Source organism: Crassostrea angulata, chromosome 6, assembly GCF_025612915.1.
Source record: "Crassostrea angulata isolate pt1a10 chromosome 6, ASM2561291v2, whole genome shotgun sequence".
Classification (NCBI taxonomy): Eukaryota; Metazoa; Mollusca; class Bivalvia; order Ostreida; family Ostreidae; genus Magallana; species Magallana angulata.
In genome coordinates, this window is record NC_069116.1 from 55031903 (window position 1) to 55044584 (window position 12682).

General features: G+C 36.5%; 2 protein-coding genes across 3 annotated transcripts; both read left to right on the top strand.

Annotated features, from left to right (window-relative positions):
* Positions 1–2052: 2052 nt before the first annotated feature.
* LOC128188352 (uncharacterized) lies at positions 2053–5131 on the top strand. Of its 2 annotated transcripts, none has more exons than XM_052859340.1 (3): positions 2053–2166; positions 2363–2537; positions 3261–5131. In XM_052859340.1, the coding sequence occupies exons 2-3, from the start codon at positions 2369–2371 to the stop codon at positions 5093–5095; spliced, it is 2004 nt and encodes a 667-aa protein (XP_052715300.1). In that variant the 5' UTR covers positions 2053–2166; positions 2363–2368; the 3' UTR covers positions 5096–5131. The 2 variants fall into 2 exon arrangements, with proteins under 2 accessions (XP_052715300.1, XP_052715301.1); XM_052859341.1 differs by having other exon boundaries at positions 2146–2162.
* A 1496-nt stretch (positions 5132–6627) lies between these two features.
* Positions 6628–11838, top strand: LOC128186643 (solute carrier family 25 member 35-like). Its single transcript, XM_052856478.1, has 4 exons — positions 6628–6978; positions 7157–7400; positions 7899–8117; positions 8302–11838. The coding sequence occupies exons 1-4, from the start codon at positions 6830–6832 to the stop codon at positions 8608–8610; spliced, it is 921 nt and encodes a 306-aa protein (XP_052712438.1). The 5' UTR covers positions 6628–6829; the 3' UTR covers positions 8611–11838.
* Positions 11839–12682: the final 844 nt, after the last annotated feature.

Genomic DNA, 12682 nt, shown 5'->3' on the forward strand with positions numbered 1-12682 from the left:
AGCTCGGCACAGGAGCTCGAGCTAAGTTTAGTTCGTAAAGTATGGCTTGGTCTGGTGTCATTTCTATTTGAAGTTTTTTACACTTTGTCCCCGATAATCCGTCCGGCAGTCTTATCTAATTGGTCCTCGAGATTTTTATCAGAAAAGTGATTGCTGATCGATACAAATAGCAATACAATTAAATTGTGTTCATTTTATTGAACAATTAGGGGCCCTCAAGGGGCAACGGTATTATTGTAAATAGACAATGCGCACAATATACACATTTGTTATATTCAGTAGTATTTTCTCACTATATAACTCTATATAGACGAATAGTCAATAATTGTAATATTAGCTCGTCCGAAAAATATCGACCGGTCAATATTTTTTTGATATTGACCGGCTAGGAATAATATCTAGAGAACATTCCCTGTATTTCAAATAATCGCCTCTGATTTGTTGATTCGTAAACGATGACGTAAATAATTCTTCGCGACTCCAAAACAAGGTGACGTCATAATAGACAGTCAGTCAAGGCAAGTAAACAACGGACGCGCAATGCGACGGTTTGCTATCATAACGGAGATATTAGGATTTGCGAATTACTGTTAAGTAAAATCAGGTAGAACATCTGTATGTTAATTCTTACGGTCCGCGGAATATTACCAGTGGTCGTTTGATGCTGAGGATATTTTGGAAATGAACTTTGCACAAAATTGAATTCGTGAATTCCTTATTTAGCTGAGAAAATTACGGCGATCTGTTTTCAATTAATTTCTTAAATTTTGGTTTGTTTTTTCATATAACAAAACAAATGTTGACTGCGTTTTCGGGCAACATTGATTATATTAGCCCCCTTGGGACGAGAATATTGCCCTCCGCTTCGCGTCGGGCAATATTTTGTCCCTCGGGGGCTAATATAATCAATGTTGCCCTCAACCCCAGTCAATATTTGTATAATATAAGACAGGCACGTAGCATCAATTTTGAATGTAAAGAGACCAGCTCGTACAAAATAATCTTGACTGTCACTTCCATTTATTACACCCCCCCCCCCCAAAAAAAAGTAGGGACCAACTTCATCATAAGAAATTTTTTATATGTAAATTTAAGAAGTGGAGGGAAAGAATTGTATTATTTAAAGGAGGAATGCATAAATTCAATTTGCACACAAATACACGAATCATTATTAACTAAATCATAATGATGACCTAATATTTTTTATAACAAATGATTCTATAGCCGTTTGAAATACTTATCATTTCAACATTATGATACTTTTATCTGTTAATGACTGTGCATATTTAAGAAATAAACAACGTTATTTAGCAAACATGGCGTTATGAATAGCAATTGCTCTGTTGGCATTATTCCAGGATGCGCGCTAGCGCATCATGGAAAATATGCCAGCAGAGCAATTGCTATTCATAACGCCATGTTCGCTAAATAATCGTTGTTTATTACTTATATTTGCATTTTACCACTCGCAAATACCCTGTATTAGCCTAGACCTAGACATTTAGGTATTGCATTCAGACTTTAATGTATCCTTTATGACGTCATAGTATACAGACAGAGCAATTGCGATTATAGAAAAATAATTGCAGTTCCTCTGTATAGGCTTACAATGGGAAAGAACAATGGATATGCAAATATATAGCCATGAACAGGCGAATTCAAATAATTTTGAAAATGTTCATAATTATCTAAGGAGAATGGGGAATATTCCTTAGTTCTTTGTCTGTCCAAGGATGAAAAGACATTTCTTAACGGAACTTTAAATATAAAATATGAAAAAAAATAATTCAAATCGAAATGCTGCATGTCTGTGCCTTGCTTCCCATCCCCAGAGGACCATTGGATCTCTAGCTGCATTTTACTTGCACTCACCTATAAGTGTCGACTTCAGAGGTAAAGGTAAAGCAAGGTGACATCCCAACTACAAAAAGGGACCAAAATAAAAGTGCACATATACTCCTGGGGAGATAATCATTGGTTTATCTACCATTTGGCGGACAGATGGAGCGGTAATCTCCCCTCAACACTTTTGTTTCTCTTTATCTCCCTTTAGGTCTAAGAACTTGCATTATCAAAACTGTCTCACCTGCTTATAAAAGCGATACACAAGTTGTCCCGGACAGCAGTTCGATTTAGCTACTAGCGATCGAAGGCTGACTTCTATAGGTATGTCTTGATTCCTTCCGTCCAGTGTATGGCACGAGTTAAAATATTATTTTAATTGCCAAAATTTTTTTGGACCGGCCATTCAGCTCAGTAAAAATTCTTAAAATTCAAAAGTTTCATTTTAATGATTTGATTACTTACCTATTCATTTTATAATGTTACATCGATGTATTTACAAGCACGACTTCTCTTGTAGATCAAAATGAGGCTGTTGATTGCTGTTTGTGTGATGTGGATAGGCTTTGCCACTAGCAACGCCGACTCCAGTCAAAGGTTGCAGAAGATGGAGCAGATAATGAAAGATCTGACGAAACAATTGGTAACCCAGCAGTTCTACGTGGAAGAGAGGATCCGCTCGGACGGAGACTCAGGTGAGCTAAAATCATTCACCTTGGTGTCATTAATAGTGACCATGCATGAGTATAAATTAGAATCACTGATCTTGGTGTGTTTTGCCTTACAGACGGAACATGCTAACTTGTTTTACTTGTTCCTTTTTATCACTTAAGACAGTTGGCACTCTTATATTGATTATGAAAAGTAAATATTATATAATTAACGGCAATTTTTGGTATATTCATAACATATATATTATTTTAAAGAGACATGACTTTGTATATTTTGATAATACAGAGTTGTACTGTTTTATTTTTGTGATATCAACGTTTTGAATGATGCAAAGAAGAAACTGTTTCTTGGTCAAAATTAAATTGCATATTGAAAAGATTAAGAATAATTCTACAATTATTGATTATCAGAAAACAAACGCATTTAAATAAAAGAGTGAAACTTTTTCTGGTATTTTTTCGCGGAAAGAATAGAATTACCAGTCAATCTTTATATCATTGGAGCAAAATGTTGTAATTCGGATTGGTCGTTTAAATCACCGATTATTCGGAAGAGTTATACATACATATATATGATACCATTACTTTATATATGCTGATTTCATATAAAGTCAACCTGCAATTCTATTAGAATAGAACTCTGTAAAAATATCATTTCGGAAATTGTGTTTTGGCTTTAATTAAAAACATTTGGAAGAATATCGTTATAATGCTTATCAAGATAAGTATGCTATTTTTTTTCTTCAGGAATCAAACAAGTCAGGCGTATTTCAACAGGGACGGATACGTACAACTCTGAGACGACCAGCGCTGTACATTCCCATCCTAACTACAAGGATGTCATAGGCTTTGGGGAAGTCAACGTTGTTCTGAATGGCGTTGAATTTCGAACCCGACATAATGACTACTCCCTAGTAATGCCTAGCCACCACGCCAATGCGTATCATGTAACAGAAAAAATCCCATATCCACAAGTACCTCCATCTGTTTTAGCAAAAAGCACGGTTCCCGAGCAAATAGCGGAAATGAAGGAATATTTCCGTGCATTCAGGCTTCAAAATTACACTATCAGGAACTACGGGAATTTCTTCAAGCCGGTCTTGTGTTATTTGGAAGGTAACTGGGAATGGAACACGAACCACCTTCACGAACCCTTCCATAGCGAGACCCACCATCTGGACGCGGAAAGTTACGATGCTCTGGTTGACAAGGTCAGACTCAACTCCTACACAGGAATGAGCGACCAGCATCAAAATGTAGCCTACCTTCCTAAGAAAATAATGGATATTGACGAGAATGGGAATCCTAGATACGCCCAGTGGAACTATAGAATTCTTTGTAATCCTCTGAATCATGTAGACCTCAAAGTTTTCAAACCCATTGACGATATCGCTTTTAGAATGTCAAGAAAATACAATATGTCAACATACACTCGTACCGACGAGGCCAGGTTTACCGTTGCCGCTGAACCACACAGGGCGACATTTAATCAGCGGGAGGGGTACGGAATGTTTGAGGATAAAGCCTATGCTAGAGGAGTACTTGATAACCTTATGCACCAGGTTCCGGGGGCAAACAATTATCGCGGTGGCCAACAGGACACTGAATTCAACGAAACGGCACTTTATGCCGATCTTGGACATGAACGACGGGAAAACACGGCGCGATACCACCGCGAGTACCGACTCCACCACGGGATGCAGTTTAACCAAAGGGGATTTTCCGACAACAACTTGTGGGTTGCCCAGACTCACCAGAATAGAGTCGCTTCAATCACTTTAAGGTCGTGCAAAACTGTCGGTACACTAAAAACCAACTGCACGTCTACGACAGAAAAATTTACCTACGCCATACCCTTGGAGATAATTTATCTGAACCCATTGCACTCATGGAACCCATACAAACTTGAAATGAAGAATGAAACCATGGTTACAGAAAATGGCCGCACTGGAGATGCGCACAATGCCCATCTAGCTTACAATGGTATTTCTCCTTCTCAGTTCTACCAGACTCCGTCTGAGTTCTTTGGAAACACAGCTGGACAGGAAGTAGGCGTTCTTGACCCCAGTGGTTCCATACACCGTGTAATGGCTTCTGGAATTCAGACCATCCTACCAAACATTCCTGGAGTTGGTGTCGTGAGACAAAGATGGCCGATCTACCCTCTCCATAGAGAGGGAGACAGCGTTGGGAAAGAAGCCGACGCCTTGCTGGAAATGATGAATCACATGTCGTCCATGTCTACACTCTACCAAGCGCCAACGGTCCAAGGCAAACACGACACCGTAAAACCAGACCTCCAGTTCAGACTGAATCCATCACAGACTGACCCCCCGGGACCTCACGACCACGAGTTCTTTGTTTCAGCCAGCGACTGGGAGGACCTCATCAACAAAAACGTCCTGGTTCGTGTCCAGACGTCACCGTCCGAGGGAAGCCAAGAGGAGAGCCACAGCCATTACCTAGAGTTAGCCCTGGACAGACACACCCACAAACCAGTCATCAATAAGTGTGACGAACAGAATCACCACTGCTGGGATGGCCATAGAGAGTTCGAGGAGGTCACCTACCCGCTCTTCTAACCTGTAATTCATATTAAATAAACCGTTTGTTTCCGAGTTCTTAGTCAGAGTTGTTTCTTCAAGAAGGTAGATTTTATAATAATCTTTAAAGAGTCTTGTCAATGTGTTTAAACCCATACATGTGGTATACTCAATGAAATGTATTTTATCGAGACACGAGAGTATGTTTAATGTGGTATGGGACACCTGTCAATACTGATATAGATAAGTACATTATTAATAATATCAAAATATTTTCATCGATTTATAATTTTGATATTTAACAATACATGAATTTGACCAGAGAATGTTTTAAAAAAATTTGGAAAAATTATAAAAACCCAAACGGGATAACAACTCATGACTTAATTACAATTCTTAGTTTACGTTCTTACCCATTGCACTAGGTTAAGAAACATTATGATATTTTACCTGATTTTATTCTTTATTTCGATAGGAAGTACGTCACAATAGGGTGATATCATATTCCACCATGGATAATACTCAAAGATTGTTTTAAATTCTGTCCCTAAGTGTGTAATGTCTGCGTTTGTTAGAATGGATGTAACTATGGGCAGGTTATTGTTATTAAGTAAAGCCGACAAAATATGCCATCTTTGAAACGCATTTTTTCTTTGCTGATTCATGCGGTATATGAGGGTGGCGACATTGCAGAAAAATACATAACCCGCTAACGCGGGTAATGTAATTTTTTTTTCTGCAATGATCATTACCTTCGTAACCCGCATGAATCATCAAAACAAGCATTTTTTCGTTTATATTTACATTTTTTAAACAAAATAAATTGATTGTTAAAGTAATTTAAATTCATTAAATTACTGTTAATGTACATCAGTATGTTAGCTAAAAGAAACAGCTAGCCAAATTGTCTCCTGTGAGACTTTTAGTCTGACATCACCATGGTTATTTCGTGCAGTCCATAATTTTCCTAGGTCGCTGTAGGTTCGGACCAATTGATAAACAGGTCGTATAGATTTCAATCTGGCTGTTTCTATATAGGGCTACATGTATGAATTAACTTTAAGTTTCCGTAAGAAAACAAAGAGGGAATTATACTCGGTAGATGTAAATATATATTAATAGTGACATGTAAATTTTAACATAAACATGTATGTAGCATAGTAGTATGCTTGCAAAATGTTGAAATAAATGGCATAGAAAAAAGTAATGTTATTTTTAAAAAGTTAACAACTGAAATTGTACAGTGAATTACATAGTATAACATGTTAATGCTAACGGACATTATCCAATTCAAAGTGAATATATTTGTTAGTATTTAACAAATTATGTAGCTAAACAATGAAAATTTTGAAATGAATACAGTTACTTATAGTTACACTTAAGTTTTCGAAACTTGTAACATTCTGACTAACAATGAACTTTATGATTGAAATTTAAGTAACAGCTACAACGATACTTACACGCTTTAAATCAAAATTTATTTCTTCGTCCTTTTACATGTATTGGAATATTTGTTTAATGAAGACCCCCTACCAAAAAAAGAGGACAAAATATGATCAATAAATTTGACCAATTACTCTAACTTGTTGGTCATTCAATGAGAACCTGCAATGATAATCACAATGAAATACTTTCCGGCGATATAACTTTATATTCGCTTTGTCGCCTTTCATGTCATTACATATGCGACCCTGATACCAAACTCTACCACAAGTCAAAATCCAGATTGGCGATCGCCAATCGGTCCGTTTCCTTTATCACAGACATGGCGACATGACTAGCAGTTACTGTGTGGAGTTTTTCCTGGCCGGATTGGCGGGCTGTGGAGCTTGCATTTTTACCAATCCCCTAGAAGTTGTGAAAATCCGGATGCAGCTCCAAGGTGAGCTGAAAGCAAGAGGACAGGCCACCATTGTGTATAGGTAATGAAATATTTATCTCCACACCTGCTGCATGCGTATGTTATCTTATCCCGGTCTGTAATACAGACCTGGCACAGTTAATGATAGATTCTTGACATACGCTATAGACCTTAAATAGACTCTCATTAAACGTATACACAAATAAACTGCTGAATAAAATACAAGGGTACTGCACTAGGAACGCACTGCATGGTCTGTACACGATCGCCAAGAGCGAAGGACTTACCGGCGTCCAGAAAGGACTAATCCCGGGACTATGGTACCAGATGACGATGAACGGTCTCAGACTGGGGACGTTCCAGATTCTGACCAACCTTGGTTACACTACCACACCCACCGGCGAGTACTCCATCCCCAGGAACATCGCAGCCAGCGCAGTGGCCGGGGGTCTAGCCACGTGGGTGGGGAGTCCGTTCTACCTGGTGGGTTTCTTTGTTCATCGTTTTTTCTTACTTTTGCTTTGTCAGACCAGTGTAGCTGTATCTCTCTGGGGGTTTTTGTAAGATTTTAACCATTTTATTTTCAGAATAGAGATGTAGTAGGATATATATACATAACATGTTGAAGAATTGAATGTAACAAATTAATGTAGCATAATTTTAAACATCTTTAATATATTGTTTTTCCTTTTGTTTTTGGTTTATTTTTGTAATTTCTGTTTTAAAAACAATAATCTCATTTACTTTTTTAATGTTAAGTACTGTTTTGAAAAAATAAATACTTTTTTATGCACTTTGCAACACACTAAAATTTAAAACTTTTAAACTTAAAAATGTTTGTCAAATACGTACGATGTATAAAGATGTATGTGTTAAGCATCTTACAGGTGATACATGAAAAACACACAAGTTAATATCAAAGGATATGCATGTAGCAAAACTCTGTGAACAAAAAGAGCAATCATTAATATACATTTCCAGGTAAAAACGCACCTTCAGTCCAAGGCGGTTCAAGACATAGCAGTAGGGTATCAGCATGCTCACGAGAGTATGAGCCACGGCCTTCTGAGCATCTATCGGACTTCCGGTATAACCGGTATGTGGCGCGGTGCACACGCGTCAGTGATAAAGGTAATGATTGGCTCCGCCGTTCAGCTGACCACGTTTTCGTTCACTAGGCAGTACATCATTGGTAAGAAAGTGAGTAGTTGTACACAGCATAAATAAATTGAGACCAATTTATATGTAATATAGGTGTCCATAAAATGCAAGTAAACGTAGGAGCAATGTCCTTTAACATTAACGCACGTTCAAAACAATTGATGCTTAATCGAACTTTTGGTGAGACAACCATTCTCAAAGGTTGACAACCTTTTTATTACAGTACTTCGATCCAGATGATGGACGCAATGCATTATTAGCAACGCTGGCCAGTGCCATAACGAACACATTGTTTATGACACCCTTCGACGTTGTAGCTACCCGTATGTATAACCAAGGCGTGTGTTCGAAAGGAAAAGGTCTAACGTACACTGGCGTGTCAAACTGTTTCGTTCAGATATTCCAAACGGAGGGACTCTGGGGCTTCTACAAAGGATGGGGTCCACAGTTCCTAAGGCTTGGTCCACAAACTGTCCTCAGTTTATTTTTCTGGGACAGACTGCGTTATTTGTATAAACGGTCATTCCCCTAACGATTTGTAGAGAACGAGCTCGTTCTGTGAGCATGTATTTATTAGAACCAACAAGGTAATCATCATAAATCCCGGCTGGACCCCTTGTTATTGTCATTTATGTCTATACGTGATGTAGTTTAATATTCTATTTCAATGAGAAGGATGGTTTTCCTCCTCTCGCGAACCCGAAGAGTTATGGCATTGAGGATCTGCACTACAGTTGATAAATAAACTACCTGGAAAACAATGAAACGCCCGTTAAACAGACAGAATCCCCCAATAAACCTCAACCCAAACATCGCAGGGTCTTTTAACCTTGCAAAGTTTGATAATAAATTAAATGTTGTCATCATAATGTTCTGTCGTATCTCTTTTCAAAGTATCAGGGCATGTTTCATCATAGATTAACATGACTTTGTTTTCTATTGTGATAAAATTAATTTGGATAATTTTTCTTTTACTTGATAGTAGTTCTTATCATGATATTCATATTTGGAGAGAGAGAGAGAGAGAGAGAGAGAGAGAGAGAGAGAGAGAGAGAGAGAGAGAGAGAGAGAGAGTATTTGCAATTTACTCTTCTGAATTTTTTTATTTTTTGTCATTTTAATACAATATCGATTTCTCACTATACTTAATTTTAAAAAATTGTACTTCATATATGTAAACAATGTTATTGATTTTCAAGTCGTACGACCTCAAAACATACATAGTTTGGGGAATCTAATTTTGCATTTTTAACTCTTTACTCGGTGTAACCAGAAAGTATAAGGTTCTCGGCAATTTGGTTTGGTTGAATAGATCATTGAAAGCTTATTTAATTGAACGAAACCTTAATAAATCACGAAGTCAGTGTTATTGAAAAAAGAAGAAATTGCAGCGTTACTTCCCCCACAATACAACCAGAAAAATGAGGTGTCCACGTTTTTTTTCTAATTGATTGGGTCTAACTTGATCTGTTGAGCCTTAATGAAGAACAGCCATGATATCTTGAATACAAAGACTGAGGGTTCTGGACAGCACTGCGTAGCGTTATTGATAGGGATCCGTCGAGGGTCAATGTAGCACAGTCAGATCGGGGGTCCTTTGGTATTTCAATAATATCATTACTGAACGACGATTTAAGACGGATCATAGAGTTCTCCAATCAATGGTTTTGATTGGCTAAGACCGTAAAGCCAAAAAGAGACCTAGTCTGCCATAGATTCCCTTTTCAGAGAATGTTGTCGAAGTATAACTTTGGTGGACCTTATCTTGTTAATCAATCTCGCTATAAACTCTGTAACATGTAGCCCTGCCAATATTGAGCTTGGATATTAGCAAAACCAAGCAGCCCAAATTGTTTTCTGTGATTTCCAATTTTGCTTCTAACTAGTTAGAGAATGTGAAATTTGATCAAGACTAATTCGCTTTATTCAATTACGACGATTGTGCTTTCTGTTGTGAGTCTTTACGTCTATGTTAAAATACAGTTAGTATCTAGATGTAGAATTCCCGTAGAATTAAACTAGACATCCGAGGCGCCGCCAGGCGGGCACCTGCTCTATCCTTCGTTTCAGTGTTTCTTCCTGGAATAAAGAATATTGGCTTTGCAACGCAGAATCTGATTTTCTTTCCATTAGCATATTAAGTGTCTTGTTTTGTTCTGTAGTAATTGCTCCATAACATCATTATTCAAACTTCTAATTCTGAATGACGTTTCCGAGGTTCGGGAACAAGGGATGATCAATTTTGTCCTAAGATTTTAAGTCAACGGCCATCTTCACATTACGTAATCCCAGAAGGAATTACCACAAAGAAGAATCTTTAATTAAACAAAATGGCTTTTTGGACGAACTTTGCATTACAATTGAATCTAGAATTACTGGTATATTCGATGTGTCATGTACGGTTCTGAACGTTATTGACATCTGTAATGTAATCATAATCGTTTGACTGCCATTCTGAATCTAAACGGATATGCTTTAACCAATTGTTTCTGTATAATCGATACAAATAGTTCACATTGCATCGGTTGTCACAAAATCCTACAGACATGTATTTATACATAGTACACCAACCTGAAAGTTAAATACACATTAGGACGCTAATTTAGTTAAAAATGGAAACTCTTTAGTAGATAAGATTCACAATTTAGCAACATTCCTTTTGACTGATACATAAAATAGTGTAGTCCTTTGTATTTTGAATTTTGTATACCATAGATGCGATCATCCCATCTTGTTTTTTAGTTGGACAATGAAACTTTATCTCGTTGCGTTTAACTGTCTAGTCAAAGAAGGGTATTTGACTCAATTGTATAATTGGCGATGAATGTTCATGGTTCGAAGAGATTTACAAACAAGTAAACAAACTCAAAGGATAAACCTATATAGTCTAGATAAGGTTCTATAAACCTGCCAAAAGTGCTTATGGTTCAGATCTATTTTAAGTTTTTCCCTTAAATGATTAATCAGTCTGCTTAGGAATAAAAAAAAATCTATATTGAGTTACGTAAATCTTTCAATTGATGTCTATAGGAATCATTCCACTAAGAAACCATCGTCTCAAGCCTTTTGAAGAACTCACCAAAATTGATATTCCTATTGAGTATTTAGGGAGCTGATTTTGAGGATTACATTTCTTCACACACATTAACAAATGTTAAAAGAATCTCCAGAATACAGATAGAAGAATGGGATTAAATTCTGAAAAATGTTTTCCAGTGTTATTTCAAATCGACACAGTTCCTTCGAAAGTTAACGAAAAGAAACAATATACACTACCCTTGGGGTTTGTTATCTAATCACACTACATAACCGCCCTGACATTAGTTCAGCGCAAATCTCTACTGTGCTCCATTATTTATGGTTATCTTAAAAACCTAAGTAACATATTAAGAAGAAATAAAAAAAAAACGTACAGAGGGTGGAACGGGAAAAAAGTAAGAAGAATTACGGTAGCCAAGAGAATTCTTATTCGATAGTGTTTTTAAATAATTTATTTCTTTAATTCTCTTTGGTTGATATACTTATTTTAGTTAATTAAAGTTTGAATCGATTGATTACTCAACCAAAGAATTGAATGTCACGAGGCGGTTCTACGATAGATTTATACTTCAACCGTCTGACTCGCAACGTCAGAGACGAAGCGATGTCTCATAAGGGATTTACAGAAAAGAACAACTTAAATTTTATTTGTTTTCCAGAGATTAATGTATTGTATCGTGTTGTTTTTCATTTATATGACTTAAATTCATTGTATAACTTACATGTAATTGAAAAAAAAATATCGGAGATGATGTATGGTTTTGATTTTTTTAACTTAAAGGAAGATGGAGACACACCGTTGATCCAGCGTAACGTCCATTTTGTTTTTCTTTTAAATCTCGATGTACAGAACACTTGTAAGTTAGAGTTTATGTACTTTCTACGACATAGAGGCGCTTTGTGTGTATTATTCTAAAATGTTGTTTCTTTTCTGGTCTTTCCGTTTTCGGTAAAACAATTTTGGTGAACATATAAAAGATGATAAAAAGAAGGGTGTTTTGTTTATTTTGTACTTACAGGATTCACCGACACGTATTGATGTTCCATGCATCGTATACACTTGTTGTTTTACCATGATATAGACCAAAGAAAGCATCGTACCGTTTCTTTTCACAACTCTTTCAGTGTCCACCTTCTCTTAACCATACAAAATGAGTAAAAGTATACTAATAATGCCATTGTCGATTACTTTGTTTTACAGAAAGGAAAAAACAATTATATTCAAATATGGAAGATTCCCCTGACATACCTTGTTTGTCAACCTCAGATAATGATTTATAATTTGTCTTAATTTCAAGGTTCTACCGATCTTTAAACAAAAACAACTTTAAAAGACAATCATCATTTAAAATAATCGGCTTCACTTTTGAACACTGATGAATAATGCATTTTAAGGTAGATTTAAAAAGTTCAAAGAATCCGTTGATTCATAAAACGTTCATGCAATTGCTTAGAAATCGGTTTAAATTGATTAGATGGGGTTTAGTTTTGTCACTTGTTGTACGAACATCAATAAATTCTTAAGAAATAAGTGTAAATATTATCACATGAACCCCAAATAGCTA

Excerpts from the sequence above, each read along its gene's own strand:
- LOC128188352 (XM_052859340.1), top strand. The coding sequence starts at position 2,369 with ATGAGGCTGTTGATTGCTGTTTGTGTGATGTGGATAGGCTTTGCCACT. Across the intron at positions 2,538-3,260 it reads CCGCTCGGACGGAGACTCAG|GAATCAAACAAGTCAGGCGT; the intron begins GTGAGCTAAAAT and ends TTTTTTCTTCAG.
- LOC128186643 (XM_052856478.1), top strand. The coding sequence starts at position 6,830 with ATGACTAGCAGTTACTGTGTGGAGTTTTTCCTGGCCGGATTGGCGGGC. Across the intron at positions 6,979-7,156 it reads CAGGCCACCATTGTGTATAG|GAACGCACTGCATGGTCTGT; the intron begins GTAATGAAATAT and ends GTACTGCACTAG. Across the intron at positions 8,118-8,301 it reads AGTACATCATTGGTAAGAAA|TACTTCGATCCAGATGATGG; the intron begins GTGAGTAGTTGT and ends TTTTTATTACAG.